Source organism: Stenella coeruleoalba (genome assembly GCF_951394435.1).
Source record: "Stenella coeruleoalba genome assembly, chromosome: 11".
Lineage (NCBI taxonomy): Eukaryota > Metazoa > Chordata > Mammalia > Artiodactyla > Delphinidae > Stenella > Stenella coeruleoalba.
The window spans coordinates 22,182,831-22,208,321 of NC_137157.1; the positions used below are offsets into that span (position 1 = coordinate 22,182,831).

At 37.6% G+C, this 25,491-nt stretch overlaps 1 protein-coding gene across 13 annotated transcripts in view; it reads left to right on the forward strand.

Moving 5' to 3' along the window:
- The window catches only part of ANKS1B (ankyrin repeat and sterile alpha motif domain containing 1B), a gene marked incomplete at its 5' end in the record, with an annotated part of 1,156,737 nt that overhangs the window by 661,672 nt on the left and 469,574 nt on the right, over nucleotides 1–25,491 (forward strand). For 11 of the 13 annotated variants that reach the window (XR_013830584.1, XM_079937794.1, XM_079937795.1 and 8 more), the window contains 2 exons: nucleotides 11,331–11,920; nucleotides 13,969–14,041. Coding sequence is in view for 12 of the 13 variants with exons in the window: in XM_079937794.1 (XP_079793920.1) it covers nucleotides 11,331–11,920; nucleotides 13,969–14,041 (663 nt within the window). The remainder of the gene's footprint in view (nucleotides 1–11,330; nucleotides 11,921–13,968; nucleotides 14,042–25,491) is intronic. The other 2 variants (XM_079937796.1, XM_079937800.1) reach the window with 1 other exon arrangement.

Genomic DNA, 25,491 nt, shown 5'->3' on the forward strand with positions numbered 1-25,491 from the left:
TACAGACTATTAGAGAAATTCACTCAATTTCTCTAAACTATTAGAGAAATTGAGTGAATAATTTTAAATCTTCCCACAAAGAATATGTTAAGTCTAGATGATTTTAAAGGTAAATTAAATTAGCTTTTAAGAAACAGATCATTCCAATCTCATACAAACTCCTCGAGAGAAGTGAAGTGGGAATTTTCCCCAACTAGTCTTGAGACTAGTAATCTTCATATCAAAACTAGATAGCATAAGAAAGGAAAAATGAAAGGCCTGTTTCATTCATGAATATAGATGCAAAAATCTAAACAAAGTACCAGCAAACCAAATCTAGCAGGATAGCAAAAGGAAAATTCATTATGACCAATTCAACCCATTAATATACAGTTTGCTTAACATGAGAAAGTATGTTATTCCCACTAACAGATTAAAGGAGAAAAACTACATAATCAACTCAATACGTGAAGAAAAACGTTTGATACAAACTCAAAATTCAATCATAATTTTTTAATTATAAAATTCTCATTAAAGTTGGAATAGAAAGGAACATACTTAACCTAATAAATGCTGCCTGCCGATTCAGGGGACGCGGGTTTGTGCCCCGGTCCGGGAAGATCCCGCATGCCGCGGAGCGGCTGGGCCCGTGAGCCATGGCCGCTGAGCCTGCGCGTCCGGAGCCTGTGCTCCGCAACGGGAGAGGCCACAACAGTGAGAGGCCCGCGTACCGCAAAAAAAAAAAAAAAGTGAACATCGTTTTTAAATGGGGGCAAAAGCATTCTGCGGTAGATGCGATTAACGTTCTCAGCTCTTCACTCCCTCTTCTGCCATGTTCCTTTGTAGCGCTGTAGAGACAGTGGCATTTACATCCTCACTCAATTTACTTTAGGATGAGACACATGACTTTATTCTGTCAATCAATGTGAGAAGTAACAGTGTGCCAATTCCTAAGTGAGACCTAAAGAGGTATCACGTATTTCCACTGTGGAAAGAGAACACCATGTAGCCTCTGCACAACCACTGTACACTCATGAAATAGTAAGAGTGAAAAAAGCAAATAATATCTTAGTATTTGTCTGAAAATTGTTTTGATCTCAGGGACCCCATGCATCCATGGACTACACTTTGAGAACTACTAGAATAATGTACATTTCCTATAAGCAAGTACAGTCTTAGACAACCACAATACAATCAAATCAGGAAATTGATGTTAATATATTACCATCTATACAAGTTTCAGACTCTATTCAAAATTTGCTAGTTTCCCCAATAATAATTTTTATGATGAAAGAATCTAGCTCAGGATCACACATTGCATTTAGTTGTAATGTCTCTTTAGTCTCCTTCCATCTGGAACAGTTCCTCTGACTTTCCTTGACAGTCATTACCTTGACACTTTTGAAGATTACAGGCCAGTGACTGTAGAATGTCCCACAAATTAAGTTTATTTGATGTTTCTACCTGAGTAGATCTAGGTTATGCATCTTTAGAAGGAAAATCCAGAAGTGATTCTGTGTTTTTCTCATTTCACCCTATCAGGTGGGGCAAGATTTTGATTTGCTCTATTCCTTTCGATGTTCACCTTGATCATTTGATTAAGATAGTGCCTCCCAGACTTCTTAAGTGTAGAGTTATTCTTTCTCTCTTAGTAACTAGTATTTTGTGAGGAGGTGATTTGAAATTATTTAAATTTCCCATTCCTAATCAAACTTTTAAATCATCCATTTATTTATATATGTTTATGGGTTCATGTTTTCTTATTTTATTCAGTGGGTTATAATCCATTACTGTCATTATTTATTTTGTTTCTAAAATTGTCCTTAGTTTAACCAGCCCATTCAAGCTGGCTTCCCTGTCATCTTGACATGCCTCTTCATTCTTGGAGCACTTCCTTGCTCTCTGGCACAAGGTTTTCCAGGCTCATCTTGTACTTTCTCTGCCCTGACCCTGATATCAGTCATTTCTCAATGGATCCCTGTTTCTTTTAGTGGAAAATACATTTAGAAGCTAAGTCTGGGCTTTACTTATTGCTATTGGGAGCTCAATTTCCCAGGCCCTCTCAATGGACAGAGTTAGGTATATATGTATGTAAATACACACATACACAAATATATATTTATATCTATATTTATTTATATCTATATCTATCCATTTTTCTCTCTCTATCTTGAAAATATATTGGTATCTCCAGTTACAAGCCAGCACTCTACTTTTCTCCCTCTTCATATTTCTAACTCCCTCCTTAAAAAGTGAGAAATCTGGCTCCTTACTGTAGTTGTTTATTTGATCACCCCTCTGTAAGTAAGCAGTTTCCCATATCTCCTGCCACCTCCTCCCCACTCAGGCATCTTTCTCATCCTGAGATTTGACTCCCCATGCCTGTTTATCTGTGTAAACACCCTGCTCACCTTCCTGGGACTCTAACACCTTATGGCAGGACATCCCACAGGTGGACACCCTCCTTTCACTGATGGGGCTTTGACATGTTATGCCAGGCCACCCTATGCATGAACACTTTCCTCTTCTGGACATGGACACCTTCCTCACCCTGTCTGGGTTTTGACACTCCTTGCTAGGCCACCCTTCTGCAGGGATATCCTCCTTTACTAGTTTTCTGACTCCTTCTGCCAGGCCACTCCTCCCGCATGGATTTCCTCCTCACCCCACCCGGGCTCTGACTGTCCATACTGGGTCACACCCCCGTGTGTACACCCCCTTCACCCTGCTTGGATTCCAGTGTACCATGCTGAGTTGCTCCTAAACATGGACACCACCCTTACTTTGCTTGGGCTCTGATACCCAACTCCAGGCTGCCTCTCCACTGAAGATAAGGATGCCATCTCACTCTTCTCCATCGAGTGACTTGAGGAGTGAATTGCTCATGGAGGGAAAGGATAAGGGGAAAGAAAATGATCAGCCACCTCATGGCTGAGCTTCTCTACTTACAGTATAGGTTGTTCTTTCAGAACTTTATTTTCTTAATTTCTTTTAAATAATTTTGAATTTTAAGTTACAGCTTTCAAATTATTTGGAGGCCACATTTATTTTTTGGTTTATTTTCATTAGCTTTTAAACATTCATTTTCTTCTCCTTTTCTTGCAATGTCTTTAAATAGGGTTGTATCAAAATCCTTTTTCGTTCCCCATCTTTAATGAGAAGAATGTCCTAGACTATTCGGAAGAGGCTTCTGTGTGAGAGCAGGCATGAGCCACAGTAGCTTTCTTCATGGCTCAAAGACTTTCCCTTTTTTGTTATCATGAAGTATTGAGATAATATGGGTACTTCTCTGCTTGATTAGGAAAGGCTTCCTGCTGTTATCTTGTTCTTTGCCAGAGTTGCATGCACCTTGCCTTACAAAGTAGTGCTCTCATATTTGAACACTGTATTTTGTTATTATTACATTGAAGGTCTCCCTCCTCCGGTCCTCTGCCTTCCATGCCACTCCCTCCTTCCCGTTAGATGAAATTTCTTTCTCCGTGAGATCTCTGAGGTTTTCACCCTGTTCAATTCGGATTCTGCTCCTGAAAATTTTTCTTCAGAGTGAGTCTCTAGTTTACTAAAAGCATGTATTTATTGAATATTTCTGAGATTCTCAAGGGTTTAAGCCACTTCTAATTGTCTTTTTGTGGGATTTTTTCAAGTTCTGCTGGTTATTCTCAGATTCTATTGTTCAGCCTCCTGCTAAGTACTGGACCTTGTCATTTTAGGAATCAGAATCTGATGGCAATTTCTGGGCCCCGTGGCTTGTAGGCTCCATCAATTTCCTTTTCTCTTCACCACTACCAGTTCTGGATCCTGCTGCTATCACATGATTTGGCTATGCCCATCCATTTTCCAGGGCCATGGAGATTCCTTGATACCTGCTTTATTGAAGATATCACCTATAGTTGGGTTTTTTTGTTTGTTGTTTGTTTTACTGTCATATGCTCATTTTATTCTTTTACTATAATATGTATTGTTTTTATGAGGGGACTTGGGGAAATTAATTTTTAAAAACGTACATTATTGTCATGTTCTTGCCATCAGAAATACCAAGTGATCTTTTAAAAGTGTAAATCAAATCATGTCAACCCTACCCCTACCTTCATCTCAGACCTCATCTCCAATCATTCTACCCCCCTATGATGGTTAATTTTATGTGTCAACTTGAATGGTCCGTGGGGTGCCCAGATATTTGGTCAAACATTATTCTAGGTGTTTCTGTGAGGGTGTTTGGGGATGAGGTTAAACTTTAAATAGGTAGACTAAGTAAAGCTGATTGCCCTCTCTAACGCATGGGCCTTATCCCATCAGTTGAAGGCTTGAATAGAACCGAAAGGCTGATGTCGCCCTGAATGAGAGAATTTGTCCTGCTTGATAGTCTTTGAACTAGGAAACCAGCTTTCTTCCTGCCTTCATACTCAAACTAAAACATCATCTCTTCCTCTGTCTCAAGCCTACCAACCTTCGGATTAGAACTATACCATCAGCTCTCCTGGTTCTCAGGCCATAGGACTTGGACTGGAGCTATACCTTTCTCTTTCTGTCTCTCACTCTGACTTGTACACCACTCTCTCACCACTCTGTTGCAGCAACACTGGCCTTCTTACGGTTCAGAATACCCTTAAGGAGATTTTCATATCTTCTTCTCTCTGTCTGCAATAATAATGCCTATCTCATTGCTTTGTTTTACTTTTTTCATAGAACTTAACCATCATCAGAAATTATACTCTTTTTGATTTGCCTACAGTTGTGTCCTTTGGTGGAATGTAAGCATCCTGAGGGTGGGATATTGCCTTTGGTACTGCTGAAACTTTGGCATCTAGGACAGTGCCCAGTGGACAGAGGTATTTTATACGTATTTGTGAAATGAATTCAGAATTTCTGCTAATATCAACATCAGCACTAGAATCCCAAAGACATTTTTGATTTTCCAAAGAGGAATGCAATGACCCAATAAACAAAAGTTATGATCTATAATAAAAGAAGAAATTGCTAGTTTTCCATAATTTGTTTTCATCTTAACATGAAATTTAGGGTTTTATTGTTATTCAGGTATTTATATAGGTGATAAATATCAGAGACAAAGATGGATAAAAAAAAATATTGAACTTCTTACTATTGGATACTTACTCTGACATTTCTTTGAAATTCTAATTATTCTTTGAATAACTATCAGATTGGAATTCACACATATTTAGTTCTGTGCCTTAGCATGAAATATCCACTTGTCAAAAAAGAAGTGTGAAATTAAATGAGACATGTTATGAAAAACAGTTTAATCTATATACTTTGCCTCAGTTTCATCTAAAGAAATAGTAATAAAATGCAAAAGTTCTTTTCAAAGTATATTTTTAAAAATATACAAGCATGTCAAACTAATAATCTTTACTGAGTGTCTAATATAATAAATTACTACCACCTTTCTTTGTGAAAATGGAAACCCTCTAGATTAGAAATTGTTGTTGTAATAAAGAAACACATATTTAATGTGTTCTATGCCACAGGCATTGTTCTAACTCCTATACTTTTATTTTTTTCATTCAGCTTCACAATACTTTTAGTTATATACTATTACTATCATTATTTCCAGATATGAAAATATAAACATTGCCAGAGTTTATTGTGAAGAATGTATTAATTCTTCTTTAAAACTTGGGATACAGGCTAAATCAGTTATCTATTGCCACATAGTAAACCACCCCAAACTTTGTGGCTTAAATCAACAGCCATTTATTTAGCTCATGATTCTGGTACGTGTTTTCTTCTGGCCTGGGCCAGACTCAGATAATCTTGCCTGGGCTTGTTCATGCAACCGTGGTCAATTGGCAGATTGTCCTGGAGTTGGTTAGTCTTGGTCGGCCTCACTCACATGTTGAAAGTTAGCTGGCCTTCAGCTGAAGTGACAGGGTGGCTGGTGTGTTAACCATGCCCTTTTATTTTGGAGGGTTTTTTTTTTTTTTTTTTTTTTTTCGATGCTTTGACATCTTGGGACCTTGCTGACTCTGCAGACACTGCCCCTCCCAGGGCTAGGTAATTCTTAAAGATAGTAAATAACTCACCTGAAGACACACTTTTCATACGCTAACCAATCTAAAACCATACTCTAACCACTTTCTTTATCAGGTTCTCACACTGGGCCACTACCCACCTGCCCTAATCACAGCAGACCCAGGTACCAGATAACTAGGAACAATCCCTATGGCCTAGAGCCTAATGAAAAGACTTGAAGTAACCAGTCCTAAAACTGCTTACCCTGTTTTGTCCATTACTTCCCATAGAAAGCACAATAAAGGCTCTTGTCCATCTTTTCCCCCACTCATTCTGCCTCTTGACTAATACTGGTGCTTCCGCATGTGTCGTTTCCACCCCCAGTGACATGGCATGCTCCTTCCTCTTGGGATCTATGACTATAACAATGTCTTTTCAGTGGCAATTGTCTCCTAATCTGTTAGGCTCATTATACTTGGGGGAAAAAAAAAAGAAAAAAACTCCTACAATTTCAAACACCTGGGTAATGTATCATTTCATCATCCAGTGGGCTAGCCCGAGCTTGTTCACATAGCGGCAGGGTTCCAAGAGCTGCAAGAGAACAAGTCCCAGTCCATGAGTGCTTTTCAAGTCTTTCTTATATCATGCTTGCCATTGTCCCATTGACCAAAGCAAGGCACATGGCCACACTTAAAGTCGCTTGGGAGGAATGGATACAGGCTTGGGGTGTGGCTACAAGGAGCCTTTGCGGATTGGGGTCATAACTGCAATCAATCCACCCAACAGGAATTTCAGGAGGTTTCATATCAATTTCACATTGTCTTTGATCTGAGAAATCCTTAGGGTTTGGGCACTGAAATAAGTAATATTTGCCTTTTCACAACTCTTGGCAAAAATGTTAACAACTATCACAATGCTAAGAACTATTATTCAAAAGCCTAGGCTTATGAGCTAATAACGAAATTCTCTTTTACTTAGAGAAGTGACTGCTTGTGACTAGAGCCCATGGACAATATAAAGCATTTTGGAATGGCGATTGTAGTTGTTTTGATGAAACCACCGAAGGGATGGTAACCTAATAATGATATTCATAGGAAAATTTAAATAATATTATGCCCCTAAATATCTCATTATTGTGAACATGATCAGAAACCTCTTGACTGAGATTTACAGAATCTTTTTCTTATAATAGACTGACTCTTTTCAATTTTTCCTCTCAAACTTAAACCCTTTAGCCTTCTTCAGCAACTTCTCAGTAAAATTCTTCCCTATTTCAGAATTCTTCCTTCCTTCTACATTATTTATGCATTACTATCATCTCATACCAACCTGCTTATGCTGTAAAGCATTATAGGGGAGCCAAGTAGCCCAGGAAGAAAAAAGAGAAAATAAATTGGAACAGAACACCAGATTTTATTTTCTCTTAGTATTAGCTTACCTCCATGAAGCAGAAGAAATTCTTTTCATCCACTTTCCCCAAATTCCAGAAATAGTCATAAACAGGAGAAACATGTCTCTCCTCACAAAGAGCCTACTTGATTGTCCTTGAACCCTAGATTGTTCTTTTATCTTCATAGTAATATATTTTCCAAGCCAGTGGATATAGGAAATCTGATAGACCTTAGTTTGAATCTCAGCTTAACCACTTACTAGATGGGGAAACTTCAGAAGCTTAAGTTGTCTACATGTTAATTTTGACTTCTAAAAAATGGATATAATAGAGCATAAACTCTAGCCTTTAGAAAGAGTTTAAGGTTGCCTTGCCTTATGCTCCACCCATTCTTCTACCCCAAGAAGGATCTCTGTTGTGAGGGGAGGGAAAAATGGAGTTAGGAAGGACATAGGGTTGCTACATTACAAAGGGATGGAGTTTTTATGGGACGATCAAGTGCTTATAATAGTACGGGATGAATCAGATTGTTTCTCTTTTAGACTGTTGTCTCTCGGACCTTTCTTCCTGTCACTCTTGTTTCTTTCATCTCAGGATACCACTGTGTTAGGTCTAGGCAGGGGGATGTCTTCGTTTGGAAAAGCCAAACAGGAACCAGGGTGAGATCTGGGGATATGTAAAGCCAGGAATGTACCTACTTCTATCAGCTCCAAGAAAGGCAAGAGTATACAGACCTGCGACCAAACTTCAATAAAGAAAGCCAATTTGTCTGTAGCATTCTTTGAGCAAATATCTATTGAGACTTATTGTAGTAGCCAATTTGTTTACATATTCTGGCCAAATCTCTTTTCTGTGAGAAAATCATGATTATTAATCATTTCACAGGATTGTTATGACGATCAGATGAGGGGATATAAATATTATCTCTAATTCAGTGCATGCATAGTAAATAGCCCATACCAAATAAATGTTACTTGTAAATTTATAAAAACTTTGGTGTCTTGGGTTTATAATAATAACTAACTTTTTTAAAGTGTGAGTCAGCAAGTCAAGTTTGAATTTGTTGTTATTATCTACCACATTGGCTATATTTTACTTTTTCATAAGATTAGGTTATGGGCTTATCAGGTAATTTAACTTTTGATCATGGCAAATATTTAGCTGAATTTTTTTTGAATTTTGTTTTATTTATTTTTTTATACAGCAGGATCTCATTAGTTATCCATTTTATACATATTAGTGTATATATGTCAATCCCAATCTCCCAATTCATCATACCACCACCACCACCACCCCCTGCCATGTTCCCCGCTTGGTGTCCATACGTTTATTCTCTACATCTGTGTCTGAATTTCTGCCCTGCAAACCAGTTCATCTGCACCATTTTCCTAGGTTCCACATATATGCATTAATATACGATATTTGTTTTTCTCTTTCTGACTTACTTCACTCTGTATGACAGTCTCTAGATCCATCCACATCTCTACAAATGACCCAATTTCATTCCTTTTTAAGGCTGAGCAATATTCCATTGTATATATGTACTACATCTTCTTTATCCATTCGTCTGTCGATGGGCATTTAGGTTGCTTCCATATCCTGGCTGTTGTAAATAGTGCTGCAATGAACATTGGGATGCATGTGTCCTTTTGAATTATGGTTTTCTTTGGGTATATGCCCAGTAGTGGGATTGCTGGGTCGTATGGTAATTCTATTTTTAGTGTTTTAAGGAACTCCATACTGTTCTCCATACTGGCTGTATCAATTTACATTCCTACCAACAGTGCAAGAGGGTTCTCTTTTCTCCACACCCTCTCCAGCATTTGTTGTTTGTAGATTTTCTGATGATACCCATTCTAACTGGTGCGAGGTGATACCTCATTGTAGTTTTGATTTGCATTTCTCTAATGATTAGTGATGTTGAGCAGCTTTTCATGTGCTTCTTGGCCATCTGTATGTCTTCTTTGGAGAAATGTCTATTTAGGTCTTCTGCCCACTTTTGGATTGGGTTGTTTGTTTTTTTAATATTGAGCTGCATGAGTTGTTTATATATTTTGGAGATTAATCCTTTTCCGTTGATTCATTTGCAAATATTTTCTCCCATTCTGAGGATTGTCTTTTCCTCTTGTTTGTAGTTTCCTTTGCTGTGCAAAAGCTTTTAAGTTTCATTAAGTCTCATTTGTTTATTTTTGTTTTTATTTCCATTACTCTAGGAGGTAGATCAAAAAAGATCTTGCTGTGATTTATGTCAAAGAGTGTTCTTCCTATGTTTTCCTCTAAGAGTTTTATAGTGTCCAGTCTTAGGTCTCTAATCCATTTTGAGTTTATTTTTGTGTATGGTGCTAGGGAGTGTTCTAATTTCATTCTTTTACATGTAGCTGTCCAGTTTTCCCAGCACCACTTATTGAAGAGACTGTCTTTTTTCCATTGTATATCCTTGCCTCCTTTGTCGTAGATTAGCTGACCATAGGTGCATGGGTTTATCTCTGGGCTTTCTATCCTGTTCCATTGATCTATATTTCTGTTTTTGTGCCAGTACCATACTGTCCTGATTACTGTAGCTTTGTAGTATAGTCTAAGTCAGGGAGTCTGATTCCTCCAGCTCCGTTTTTTTCCCTCAAGATCATTTTGACTGTTCGGGTTCTTTTGTGTCTCCATACAAATTTTAAGATTTTTTGTTCTAGTTCTGTAAAAAATGCCATTGGTAATTTGATAGGGATTGCATTGAATCTGTAGATTGCTTTGGGTAGTATATTCATTTTCACAGTATTGATTCTTCCAATCCAAGAACATGGTATATCTCTCCATCTGTTTGTATCATCTTTAATTTCTTTCATCAGTGTCTTATAGTTTTCTGCATACAGGTCTTTTGTCTCCTTAGGTAGGTTTATTTGTAGGTAGTTTTATTCTTTTTGTTGCAGTGGTAAATAGGAGTGTTTCCTTAATTTCTCTTACATATTTTTCATCATTAGTGTATAGGAATGCAAGAGATTTCTGTGCATTAATTTTGTATCCTGCAACTTTACCAAATTCATTGATTTAGCTGAATATTAAAGTGACCAATCAAAAAAGTAAACTGACTTCCTTTGCTAATTTCTTTGGCCAGGTTTTTACACAGTATGTCTTTAAAAGACAAATTAGGTCATTAAAAAAAGGCATGGTGTATTTTAAATCTCAGCAAATGTTTATGTTTTATCTTAGAAAAAATTATAAAGAATAAAAATTATCATCTTTGGTTTCTTTTCTGCATTACATTTTCAAAGATCTAAAGAAATTGAAAAATAACTAATGCTATCATAGAAGAAAGAAAGATAGCTTTACGTTAGTAGCTCAACATCAGTTTCTTGTAAAAGACACTCAATTTTTAGTGATATTGCATTGTTTGCCTATGTTTAAGCCTGAACAAATCCTTTTTGTCTAAATCATATAATCTGTATAGAATTAATCTTAATTTTATATTTGAAGTAACACGTCCGGATTATTAGCCTTAAATTACTCCTAATTATACTTCTTTTCAAGATTTTGGTTTTGAATTTATTTCCTGGCAGAAGGGCAAAGGAATGTCATTATATATGATCTTGATTTACCTGCCTGATGTCCTACTGCACAATGATTCATTTACTCCAAGAGTTTGAACGTGGGTGTCCCATTTTAAGAAAACCTGATTTTATCCAATGTAAAACATATTCCCTGGGGACAAAGGAGAAGGGTGGGCAATTACTCAATTAATACCCGATTCATACGTTTGAAATGCACCCTAAAGTAATTCAGGAAGATCTGGTTCATACACACACAAACACACACACACACAGACACACACACACACACATTCATTTTATACATGGCACTGTAGCCTCATGGGTATTTCATAAAGTGAGGATATCACTGTGTAGCAACAAATCAAATGTCTGGACATTGCACAAGTTGTATCAGGGCTTTCAGAGTCCTTTATAAACAAGCATCCTGACCTTCTTTTTCCCTTTTGCAGATGATCTCTCTCAAGAGGAGGACAATGATCCCCCAAAAGAATATGATCCTGGGCAATTTGCAGGCCTTCTCCATGGATCCTCTCCAGCATGTGAGTCCCCTGAAAATCCATTTCATCTCTATGGGAAAAGAGATGAACGTGAAGAAGGAAAAGATGAAGTCAGTTTGACAAATAGTCCTTTGCCTTTCAAGCAGACTCCAATAGAAAATAACTCAGAACCTTTGGTAAAGAAAATTAAACCCAAAGTAGTCAGTAGAACAATTTTTCACAAAAAAGGCAACCAACTCGAAAACCATACCATTGTTGGCACAAGAACAACTAGGAGTGGATCCCGGAATGGGGACCAGTGGATTGTGAACACGGGGGGATTTGTGGAGAGAGCCTGTACCCTGGGAAGAATAAGGTCATTGCCAAAAGCCCTGATCGACATGCATTTATCAAAAAGTGTCTCTAAATCGGATTCTGATCTCATTGCCTACCCTTCGAATGCAAAAACATCAAGAGTTAACTGGACTGAATCTTCAACTGCTGATCACAGTTCTAAAGGGAATTCTGAAAGAACGCCATCCTTCACTTCCGAATGGGAAGAAGTAAGATTTGTTCTTATTATTCCTTATTTAATGCTTTAGCATCGAGGGGGTTTTGGGAGAAGGATTTTCAGCTTTTTAAGTCTCTCAAAGGAAAAAAAATTAACAACCACATATAATTCCAAGTGGAAGGGAAAGGTTCCAGAGGTGTCACATGATAATTTCACAGTGAGTGTGAAAACAACACATGAGGGGAAATCTGTTGTTTCTATAGAAATTGATATCAAGCAGAAGTAATAACTAGCTATGAGGTACAAGAAAATGTTCACATTGTGTCCTACCAAGCATAGCAGCTGACAAATTGAGAAAAATATTTGTATTTTTGTTGCTCCATATCATTTTGTTACTTGCTAAACTCTTTGTTAGCTCATCTCCCTTCTTTAAAGTATCTTATAGTTTCAGAAGGACTTTTATAATCTTGATGATAAACAGAATGGTCCTGGCCTTTCTCCAAATACCATACAAAAAACACAAATTACTTAATATTTCCCTTTACAACTATTAGAGAGACATTAAAGAAAAATATGTTATAGTCCAGTATCACCAATTTAAGCTCTACTTAAAGACAAAGTCTTTAATTTCATAGAATTACTCAGAAAGCAAGTGCCCTTGTAAGGTTATAAAATATCATCCTTTTCCCTGACATCATTATTATATAATAAAGTAATGAAGTCTCTTGCTTTTTCTTGAATTTCTTCAAAGAATGGACCACGCTCTTCCTTGGCATTTCATTCTAACATGTCACATTTTGTCTCTCAGAAGATTGTGCTGGTTGGATTAGGTTTTGAAGCACAGTAGGTCACTATAGTATTCTGAGAACTAGAAATGGAAATGGTTCTGGTATTGACATTCTGAATTGAGCTGTTAGAGAAAATCACTTAATCTCTCTGCACCTGTTTCAGGGTGAACAAAATGGGACCTTTAAGTAATGCTCACTGTCCTTTCTGAAACCTGCTGTCTTACTAAGGTTGCTAGGATGATGAGGAGAGGGATTAAACCATAAATAGCTAAAGCTCTAACAGTCACATCTTCCTATACATTCCATAGTAGTAGATTGATAGTTTATTCAGATCTATCCATTTCTTATATTTATTAACTCTGTGAATAACATCTGGAGATCCTTTTTGGAACATGGCAGGATTAATTAACATTTAACTTACCTCTTAGCATCAGGTTGTCTCCATGCCTAGATTCTTGTGATTACATGCTACAAATCAGCTTGTGTCTGGTTAAACCATTTAACAAGAACTTGGTTCTAATGGTCATGCTTCACTGGTCAGATGAGATGCACGCTCTCAGACAGAAGAGGAAGTATGCCCGAGAGGGTAGACATCGTCACGTGAATTTATCTTCAGCTCCTTCCCCATCTGAGTTTAAAGAATACACAATTTCTAACTTACTGACCCATGTAGGTCCAAACAAAGTTCATTTTAGGAAATACAAAGAAAAGGCAAGCTGATTTTGAAAGTTTAAGAAAGGGAAATATAATATGTATTTCTAAAAGCATTTCAAAAGATGTCTGCCTCCCTTTAAACCCTTCTCTGTCGGTCTCTTAATTGTTGAATTGCAATGGTAATAATATCAAGAATATATGCTTCTGGGAAAAAAAAGCATATATGCTTCTGGCATATGAAAGTATTTTAAAATGCAATGCTGTATGCTAAGTGAAATGAGTCAGACAGAGAGAGACAAATACTATATTATATCACATATATATGGAATCTAAAAAACATAACAAACTAGTGACTGTAACAAAAAAGAAGCAGACGTACAGATATAGAAATCAAACTAGTGGTTACCAGTGGCAGGGGAGAGGGGCAATATAAGGTGGGGGATTAAGAGGTACAAACTATTGGCTGTAAGATAGGCTCAAGGATGTATTGTACAACACAGGGAATATAGCCAATATTTTGTAATCACTGTAAATGGAAACTAACCTTTAAATTTTGTATAAAAAATAAAAATAAATTAAAAATTTTTAAATAAAAAATAAAAGTGCAACACTATAAGTGAATGTAATAATTCCTTTATATGGTTTTTGTTTCTCACAGATTGACAAAATAATGAGTTCCATAGATGTTGGAATTAACAGCGAACTTGAAGAAATTAATGGTGAGAACACAAGTAAGGAAACCTCTCCTCTATGTTGTAAGGAATAAATGTGCTCAAGAACTAGCTATGAAATGATAGGAGTCTATAGATAATTTCATGTTTTACCATAACAATAGTAGCTACAAATTATTTTTTTCCATTCATATCAAACAACTATAACCTCTAAACAACATCAATTATACTGATTTAGCAAATTGAGAGATTTTTCCCCATGTGCTATTTTACTATGCCAGTTAACATTAATGAAATTCCAACTTTATGTAGAGCTAAGTATGAAGCAATTCAAAATGTTCTAGAACATGGTAACAACACACTACTATTTCTCATTCCGTGAAACGTCCCATTCATCCTGGCCAATTGATTAACAACTTCTCCTAAATTGTAAGCTCCAGTATGGCAAGAACTGTGTGTTATTCATCTTCTTGTATCCCAGAATACCTAGCAGCGTGTCTCACAAATAGTCGGTTCTGCAATCACCCTTACAAGGTATTGTTTTCTTCCCTATAATTAAAGCTCAAGAGTGGAACGTCATTTAAAACTTGAAGTTAGTAGTGATAGTTGATGTTTCTGTAGAGATGATAAGATTAAGGTCTGTAGGAGAGAAGCCTAAATATATCACAGGGTAAACAGTTACAGTCCTTGTGGCCCTTTGATAGTCACCAGAGTCTTTTAACAGCACTCTAAGTGACTGTTAAGCACAGGAAAGTTGGAGAAGTGCTCTCTTCTGGTGCACTGGGCCTGGGTAGACAAGAAGTGACATTGAAATCTGGGGTTGCAGTCAATGAAGGGAACATTCAGGTCTAAATGATACCCTTGCAGGAGCACCCCACTCCTTGCTCCTATGCTGGGACAAGTATGAACTTAAATTGTTCTAATATGGCTGGGCTCCATGTTAATTAAGTGATAATTTCTTTAAAAACTAGACAGTTTTTTTTTTCTAAAACACGTGTTTGTTTTAGATTTTAAGAACTGAAAAATTATGAAAAAAATTACCAAAATTGTGTGCATTTGTTTAGTGACACAAGCTTGATGGCATGTGTAGCTAGCTCTCTCACACAGAAATGCTGATAAACATTGAGGACTTTTCCAGTATCCAGAGAACTAGCCTAAGAATGTATGTTGCCATATAGTTCTTTCAGATATGCTTACAGAATAATTTCAAGAAATCTGTAGGAATGCAGATTTTTGACTGATGTGAAGGTAAGAATGTATTTTCTTATAGTAAGTTCCCCGTTACTGAGAATATTCAAGCAGAGATTTAATGCTTCTCTGTTGGAAGACTTAGGTGACATTGAACATTCTAATGTAAAATTCTTCAGATAGTACCATAGAATTGCGAAAATATCATAAATTTTATTATAATGAAAATAAGTACAAATGTTAAAATTGCCACTCGGGCAAAATTGCCTTTGAAGGGCATTTTAATAATAAATAAATCCACAGATTATTTTCCCTTAAATTACCCTCGTTTCACCTCTCAGATCACCATCCTACCCACTGCCTTTATTTACTATTTTTCTACAGTGATAATGAAAATGAAGACTCAGTCCCCAAAGCATCATTACTATTAACAAAGACTGGTTCTGTATGCGCCTTAATTTTCACTTCTTAATTACACACTAGTTATGCACTAAGTGATTGACCATAACATGTGGCATTCCAATTGGCCATTAGGCCATTTGTGAATTACAGCTTTAGTGGTGCAGGCTTTTCCCTCTCGAGACTAGACAGAACTGGAGAAGTGATAGACAACCCCGTGAAGATGACATTCCACAAATAATGTATTGGGTACTGAGTGTGGCCAGGAAATCGCATGGTGGAATAAAAAGTCAGACAGAAGTGAATTCAAATATCAGTCCTGCTATTTACTAGCTGCTTGATCTTCGGCAACTCACTCAGTTTCCCCATCAACAGAAATGGAGATATTAATGTAGGATCATCGTAGAGACATATGCAATGGCATATAAGTAGAGTATGATACATGTAGACATGTATTAAATTTTACCTCTCCCTTGCCCTATCATGAGGGAGATGCTGTTTTAGACAGTGTGGGCATATCAAGGTAACCACACATCAGCCCTTCTTTTAAGAACTTTACAATGTCAGCTAGTCTCACAGCCTTCATGTTAAATTTGCTGTATTCCCTGGAATTGTGGCGTGTCAGTTAGAGTGCAGGTCATAACAAGCCCGACAGTCAGATGGTACCAGAGAAGAGTAATTACTAAAAGAGAGCATAAAACTCCAGGCTACCCCAGCAAGGAGAAGAGGATAATCTAGATGTTTGTTTGTTTGTTCGTTTTGGCTGCGTTGGGTCTTTGTTGCTGTGCACTGGCTTTCTCTAGTTGCGGCGAGCAGGAGCTACTCTTTGTTGCGGTGCACGGGCTTCTCACTGCGGTGGCTTCTCTTATGGAGCACGGGCTCTAGGCGCACGGGCTTCAGTAGTTGTGGTACGCGCACTCAGTAGTTGTGGCTCACAGACTCTAGAGCGCAGGCTCAGGAGTTGTGGCGCACAGGCTTAGTTGCTTCTTGGCATGTGGGATCTTCTCAGACCAGGGATCAAACCCGTGTCCCCTGCATTGGCAGGTGGATTCTTAACCACTGTGCCACCAAGGAAGTCCCTTTAGAATGCATTGATTTAAATGTGCTAAATTATTTTTATGAAATCTGAGTATTCTCTTTTTGCTTGACAATGAGGAAGACATGTGCAGTAAAACCAATGGGAAGTCAATTTAGAGTGAGCACGAGGCAATGGTACTTTACCTAGTATTGTGTTGTCGGCATCTACAGTTTTGTTTTGGAAGGCCACTGAGCCAAGCACTACGACTGGCTTCATCACAGATGCATAGTTCTATGAGCATTTATGATGTTTGTTGCTAAAAACCTCAGAAGGTGATTGGGAGACTAAAATCATAAGCAGTGGAGATACATGATGGATCAAGGATCAGCATTAAATTTTCCATGCTGTTGCCCCTTATGTTTCATTGTTTTTGTTTGCCCTCCTCCCGCCGCGCTTGCATTTGCAATTTCAGGTATTTTTGTAAACAAAATATTTATTGGACCAGGAAGGGAGTTGGAACTCTTCCATCTTCATTCCTAAAAATATGAACCAGCTCAAAGTTTGAGCAGTCTCTATGAATTGTATAACTAGTTTCACCCATAGAAATCATTTTTCTCTCTTTTAAAAAAGTTCCTCAGCAATTATACAGTAGTTTGAAGCTTATCTGGCAGCCCCAACTCTCCAGGACTAAGATAGAAATAAAAGTAAATAACATTTACTGAATTTATTTTAGGTCAGTCCCTTAGGTTCTCACTCAGACTAATATTAATGGATGTTTTTCACAAACATAACGTCTGGTTTCCCACTTGAAATCAGACTTAAATGCCAGATAAATTGGCATTGGCAGTAGGATTCAGTTATATCAATACCTCGTATTATGTAGAACACCCTGCTCTTTGGTGGTGCTGCATATGTGATATGATAATACATTCTATGTCATCGTGTACAGCCATGTATAGGATTTTTTCAGAGAAAAGATTTTAAGGTTAGATAGATTTGGCTTCAGATCCCAATGTTGCATCTCAGTGGCTTTGTGACCTCTTTGATCTCAGTTTCTTCCCCTATAAATTCAGAGTTTTAACAACCACCTCATAAGACTCCTGCAAGGTTAAATTATACGATTGTACTACTGTAGCCTAAAACATAGCAGGTGATCAATAAATATAAATTCTCTTACTTTCTTATCCAGGTATGCATGACTTACCTTTCTAATTAGAGTGTACACCACACAGGAAGATACTTGGGAAATCTTTCTTTTTGATCAGTAAAAACTGTAGTTAAGATATAACTCTTCATATTCTAAGTTTTTTTCACGTGGAGTCTTTCTTGAAGTTTTATTTCTTAACCATTGTCTTTGTATCACAAGGAAGTACTTTCATGTTAGGAAATTTACCATATTCATTGGAACTACTTCATGTTGTCACACTTTCCAAGAATCAAGTTGATGATCTTCTTGATGAGATTGAGAATCACTTAAGTAAAGTGGAGGCAATAATTGGCTCCACAGGATCTGCTTATTGTTACACAACAGCAAATATGCAAAGTAACCAAGTGCCCAGACTTTACAGTCCAGGGGTGGCTGATAATCTTATAAACACCCTCCTATTTCTAAACTGGCCTCACTCATCTCCTGCTACAAGGACTTTAGGTATATGGACTATATTAGATTGATCTCAGGTACCTGAATATAAAAAATAGTATTTAGTTAAAACGTATTTTTTGAGGCTGGGATTTTTGTCCTTATACTTAAGATTGAATTGTATTCAAAGAGAAATATTCTAGAGTCTTATCTTTTAAAAATCTACTTTTGCCAATGTATGAATTTCATCTAAATTTTAATTATAAAGTATTTGTAAAGGATTTTACCATAGAGTACACTGTCTATATTGGATAGATAAAGCAACTCTTAAGTTATTTGCTTAAGAGAATACATAGCTCTGAAAGCAGCAGTTAACAATAATCCAGAGCCCTGCTTTCTAAGCTTTTGCTTCTCTTCCTCCAAGAGTCTGAGGGCCAGGTTACAGTGCAGGGTTCCTTATAGCCATAGAGACCTTCCATGAAGAGTTTCTAGGAATTTAGGGACTCGCTAAGGCAGAGTAAGTGTTCTCTCCTCCTGAGCTAAGCTCCACCTTCTCCCTGGTCTACAGGAACAGAGAGAGTTCACATGATCCTTTCCCCAAAGAGAGTCTGTTTCTAAGTGGCTACGGCAGACATCTCCACAGCCCCAGAAGCTGCTCCTCCCTGATGTTTTGGTTGCTTCCAGGCCCCTGATATTTACTCACACAGTTCAGATCTGCATCCGGAGGTTCTTTGCCATCAATGCAGCTGATAGCTGTGCTCCTGCTAAGGTTGCTGATGGGAATATCATTCCTCAAACTCTAGGAGAACAACTTTTTTAAAAAAATGTATTTACAGTTTCCTAGAGTTGCCCTATTAGAGAAATGACAAAGAGGAAAGAAGCTGAATTGTATTCCATTCTTACTGTGTGCCAGATGCTGTGCAGTTTACTCCTGTGAGCATTCAGTTCTCCAAATAACTCGGTGAGGTATTATACCCATTTTATAGATGAAGAAAGGCTAAGAAAGGGTAACTTGTCAAAGTCAACTGCTTCAAACCTAGTTTTGTTTCTTCCAGAAGTTCATACTCCTTTCAATAAAATATGTTACTATAAAGAACAACAGACAGCCCTTTGCTTCTTTCTCTTTAGTTCAATTCATGAGCATATGCACTATGGGGAGCCAACTGAGGTGTTTACATGTAAAACCAACCACTTTCCCTTAGCAAAGCCTAACTATTGGTATGGAAGACTTTAGCTTAAACCCCAAAGCCCTCCCAAAGCACAGGCCACATGGTCATATATTTAAATGAATCACAAGCCTGAATATCTCCTACCTCCCGAAAGTGAAAGCATATGCTAATAATGATTTGGGTTTCACTTATTTTCAGAGGAAGAATTTTCCTTGCCTCCAGTAATATTTTTTCCATGCACTGTTAAATGGTACATAAAAGCCTCTCTGTGAAGTGCTTTGCAACAGGCATAACTTATTTTTTATTTTTATTTCTTTTTACAGCACTATTTTTAATAGAACCAACTGGGGAAGGTGGGTAGTGGCATACGTTAGCATACAGGCACACTATTGTCTAAATCAAGAGAGGATTAATTTTTATTATTGTTTTATGTAACACTTCACTGAGTAACTTAGTTTTTTTTTCAGATAGATTAAATCTAAGAAACTCCTTAATAATAGAATAACCATGTAACAGTGTGCGGTACAGTAATCATTAGGCTAGCATGAGTTAACTAATCTTTATCAAGAGATAGTGTTTAATCAACCAAACAATTGTGTCCTTAGCACAATAGACACTAAAATTTATTTAACATCTTTTAATGACTATTCCAAATAGTCATTAAAAACTAAAATAACCTACATAATAAAGATTTTGATCACTAAAATATGGCTGAGATTCTCTGGTTTTGAAATTACAAGTAATATTCATATGTGAAATTTGTTTTCTCTTAAGTATAAAATAGTTGGGTGTTATTCTGTGGCCTAATATTTGCCTATGATGTATCAATAGTTAGAACTGGTAAACTTTTTCAATTCAACGGAATATTTAACCTTCTAGAAGAGGCCTAGAGAGGTGAGCAAGTGCATCTTCTACTGTAGTTATACTGAAATACTTTCCATAACATCTTTCGTATATGATCAATCAACATCTGCTCACTACTTCCAGAGACAATGTATTCTATCACTGGGAAGCTCAAATTGTTAAAAACTCATTTTTTCAAGTCCCTTCTATCCATTTTTCTCTTAAAAAAATTTCCAGTGAAACAAAGGATGGATAATGGCCCATTATTTCTAATATATTATGAGTATCTTCAGGGTATGGCTGATATTTTTGCTAGACCATAGCCCCTTGCCCATTCACCATTAAGCTGAAAAACAGTGCAAAGAGTCTCCTTTATAGACACTTTAAAAATACTAGTTGCATGACTTCTATATAAATGTCAGTGCATTTTACAAAGTCCACCATTAACAACCTCATACTTGTAAGACAGTCGGAAGTAAAAATAATTGGGAGTAATTTGAAATATAGACAACAGGCCTTCATAAGTTATGGATCATCATAATGATTACTTTTAGATACAAATTTGTTTTCCCAAAATACAATGAAGAATGAAGTGATAAACATGGGTCACTTACCCATGAGAAAAACTTCATAGCTTATACTGGTTGTTTCTATGATACACTATTCTGGTAACAAAGGGCTTCTCATCTACCAGTATTTTTGATACTTAAGTATAAACTTCTAGAGAGTTATATAAATTTAAGAACAGTGGTACCCAGCAATATTACTTTTATGAATGTATCCTAAGGAAACAACAGGACAAGAGCAAAATATGTGTATATAAAGATGTTCATATCAGCATTGGTTATGATCATTTAAGAAATAGAATCAAACCAAATCACCATTAATAGAAAATTTGTAAAATGAGTTACTGTAATTCCTTATGATGAAATGTTAAATAGCTAATTAAAAATGACATTGTATCTATATTTACTACCATGGAAATATAGCCATAATATACTACTAAGTGAAAAAAGTAGATAACCAAGTAAATTATATCCCATTTTTTAATACACATGCATGAAAAACATCTGGAAGGACATATGCAAAAAAATTAACTGAATATCACTGGGTGAGACTATCAGTGATTTTTATTTTCTGCTCTCCTAAATTTTTAGAGTGAGTGTACGTTACTTATATTTTCATTGTCTACATCATTCACTAGAAGAAAGTATATGCCAATTTAGTAAATAAATAAAATGGTAAACAAATTGAAATTTATGCAGTCACAAATATGCAACCACATATACATAAACACTTATATGTAAAACATATAAATGTTATAGCCATCAGTGGTGATTAAATTTTGCCAAGTGAACACCTTATTGAATACGTGATTAAGTCTTTTTATTAGTTCTAAGTTAAAATAGGTGTGTTTCAGTGGTTGCAGAAAGGGGATTCATTTGATTTAGTTTTTGTTACTGCAAAAACTATTTTTAAATAACAACACAAATTTTTAATATATCCATAACCCAACCCCGATCAAATGATTTTTTTTTCTTTTGTCCATGTCCTGGTCTGTGTACATATTCTAGTGACCTTCTAGCCTTTGTCTATGTGCACAGTCAATTTTTATGTATTAATAATTTTATAGATAGAATTTTGCAATCTTCATTCTCATGTTACCATTTCACAAAACTCTGTTTTCTTACTTTTTTTCTTACCCCCTTGCTTTATCACTCCTATGAATATCCAATGTTAACATGGAGTATATACTTGTGCTTTTCTTCAGTTTCTTTCATGCAATTACAAACAGAAAGATGATAGATAGATAATAGATAGGTAGATGTTGCTTATGTTTTAAAAATACGAGGTCAAGCTATATACATTTCTCTGCAGCTTCTTCTCATTTAACAACAGTCATGGCTTTACCTTATTTTTATAATCTGTGAAACAAAATTGCATTGGTGAAGTTCACCGTCAGTGAGGAAGAGAGCTCTGATCTGATTACTACTCCCACCACTGAGCTAACTTGCTGTGTGACTTGGAAAATAACACCTCACAATGGACCTAAGTTTCTTAATTTGAAAATAAATGGTAGGACTATATCTTTTCCAACTCTATAATTGTATGACTCATGCTTTTATCTTTTGTTTTATGGGTTATTCTTTGGCAGAGTGTCCTTCTTTAAAACTTTCCACTTAATTTCTTAAGGACAAATGATCAATAAATCTCAACTATGTGTATTTCAACTAGATTCTTCTAGGAATATTGCCAGATCCTCAATTTACATTGCTTTTAAAATATATTAATGTAATAAGTGCATATTTTAATTGAGAGAAGTGTGTAAGATATTTAAGTTCTTTGTTTTTATATGCAAAAGTGACTTTCTACGAAGCATCTCAGCTCTTTTAATAAACCTTATCGAGGAGCTTCAAGATGGAAGCTTACTCCTTCAAGGTGGAAGGAGTAAGACATGGAGATCACCTTCCTCCCCACAAATACATCAGAAATACATCTACATGTGGAGCAACCCCTACAGAACACCTACTGAACGCTGGCAGAAGACCTCAGAGCTCCCAAAAGGCAAAAAACACCCCACATACCTGGGTAGGGCAAAAGAAAAAAGAACATGCAAAGACAAAAGAATAGGGACTGGACCCGCACCAGTGGGAGGGAGCGGTGAAGGAGGAAAGGTTTCCACACACTAGAAGCCCCTTCGTGGGCGGAGACTGCGGGTGGCAGAGCGGGGAAGCTTCGCAGCCACGGAGGAGAGCACAACAACAGGGGTGCGGAGGGCAAAGTGGAGAGATTCCCACACAGAGGATTGGTGCTGACCGGCACTCACCAGCCCGAGAGGCTTGTCTGCTCATCCGCCAGGGCGGGCGGGGGCTGGGAGCTGAGGCTCGGGCTTCGGAGGTCGGTTCCTGGGAGAGGACTGGGGTTGGCTGCGTGAACACAGCCTGAAGGGGTCTAGTGCGCCACTGCTAGTCGGGAGGCAGTTGGGGAAAAAGTCTGGAGCTGGCGAAGAGGCAAGAGACTTTTTCTTGCGTCTTTGTTTCCTGGTGCGCGAGGAGAGGGGATTAAGAAGAGTGCCACTTAAAGGCGCTCCAGAGATGGGCGCAAGCCACAGCTATCAGCACGACCCCATAGACGGGCATGGTATATAATAAGGCTGCTGCTGCCGCCACCAAGAAGCCTGTGTGCAAGCAGAGGTCACTGTCCACACCTCCCCTCCTGGGAGCCTGTGCAGCCCGCCACTGCCAGGGTCTCGTGATCGAGGGACGACTTCCCTGGGAGAACTTCCGCACAGCGTGCCTCAGGCTGGTGCAAGGTCATGCTGGCCTCGGTCGCCGCAGGCTCGACAAGCATTCCGTACCCTTCCTTTCCCCGGCCTGAGTGAGCCAGAGCCCCTGAATCAGCTGCTACGTTAACCCCGTCCTGTCTCGGCGGGAAACAGACACCCTCATGTGACCTCCACGCAGAGCTGGGGCCAAATCCAAAGCTGAACCCCAGGAGCTGTGCCAACAAAGAAGAGAAAGGGAAATCTCTCCCAGCAGCCTCAGGAGCAGCCGATTAAATCTCCACAATCAACTTGATGTACCCTGCATCTGTGGAATACCTGAATAGACAACGAATCATCCCAAACTGAGGCAGTGGACTTTGGGAGCAACAATATATTTTTTCCTTCTTTTATTTTTGTGAGTGTGTATGTGTATACTTCTGTGTGTGATTTTGTCTATATAGCTTTGCTTTTACCATTTCATTTGTCCTAGTGTTCTGTCTGTACTTTTTTTTTTTTTTTTAGTATAGTTTTTAGTGCTTGTTATCATTGGTAGATTTGTTTTTTGGTTTGGTTGCTCTCTTTCTTTCTTTTTTTAAATTACTTTTTAAATTTTTTAATTTTTAATTTTTTATTTTAATAATGTTATTTTATTTTATATTCTTCTTTCTTTCTTTCTTTTTTTCCTCCCTTTTATTCTGAGACGTGTGGATGACAGGCTCTTGGTGCTTCGGCCAGTCATCAGGCCTGTGCCTCTGAGATGGGAGAGCCGAGTTCAGGACATTGGTCCACCAGAGACTTCCCAGCTCCAAGTAATATCAAATGGCAAAAATCTCCTAGAGATCTCCATCTCAATGCTAAGACCCAGCTGCACTCAATGACCAGCCAGCTACAGTGCTGGACACCCTATTGCAAAAACTAGTAAGACAGGAACACAACCCCACCCATTAGCAGAGAGGCTGCCTAAAATAATAATAAAGTCACACACACCCCAAAACACAACACCAGACATGGACGTGCCCACCAGAAAGACAAGATCCAGCCTCATACACCAGAACACAGGCACTAGTTCCCTCCATCAGGAAGCCTATACAACCCACTGAACCAACCTTAGCCACTGGGGACAGACACCAAAAACAACAGGAAATACGAACCTGCAGCCTGCGAAAAGGAGATCCCAAATACAGTAAGTGAAGCAAAATGAGAAGACAGAGAAACACACAGCAGATGAAGGAGCAAGGTAAAAACCCACCAGACCACACAAATGAAGAGGAAATAGGCAGTCTACCTGAAAAAGAATTAAGAATAATGGTAGTAAAGATGATCCAAAATCTTGGAAATAGAGTGGAGAAAATACAAGAAACCTTTAACAAGGACCTAGAAGAATTAAAGAGCACAGAAACAATGAAGAACAACAATACATGAAATTGAAGATTCTCTAGAAGGAATCAATAGCAGAATAACTGAGGCACAAGACGAATAAGTGACCTGGAAGATAAAATAGTGGAAATAACTACCACAGACCAGAATAAAGAAAAAAGAATGAAAAGAATTGAGGGACAGTCTCAGGGACCTCTGGGACAACATTAAACACACCAACATTCGAATTATAGGGGTCCCAGAAGAGAAAAAGAAGGGGACTGAGAAAATATTTGAAGAGATTATAGTTGAAAACTTCCCTAATATGGGAAAGGAAATAGTTAATCAAGTCCAGGAAGCACAGACAGTCCCATACAGGATAAATCCAAGGAGAAGCATGCCAAGACACATGTTAATCAAACTATCAAATATTAAACACCAAGAAAAAATATTAAAAGCAGCAAGGGAAAAACAACAAATAACACACAAGGGAATCCCCATAAGGATAACAGCTGATCTTTCAGCAGAAACTCTGCAAGCCAGAAGGCAGTTCCAGTATATATTTAAAGTGATGAAGGAGAAAAACCTACAACCAAGATTACTCTACCCAGCAAGGATCTCATTTACATTTGATGAAGATATTAAAACCTTTACAGACAAGCAAAAGCTAACAGAATACAGTACCACCAAACC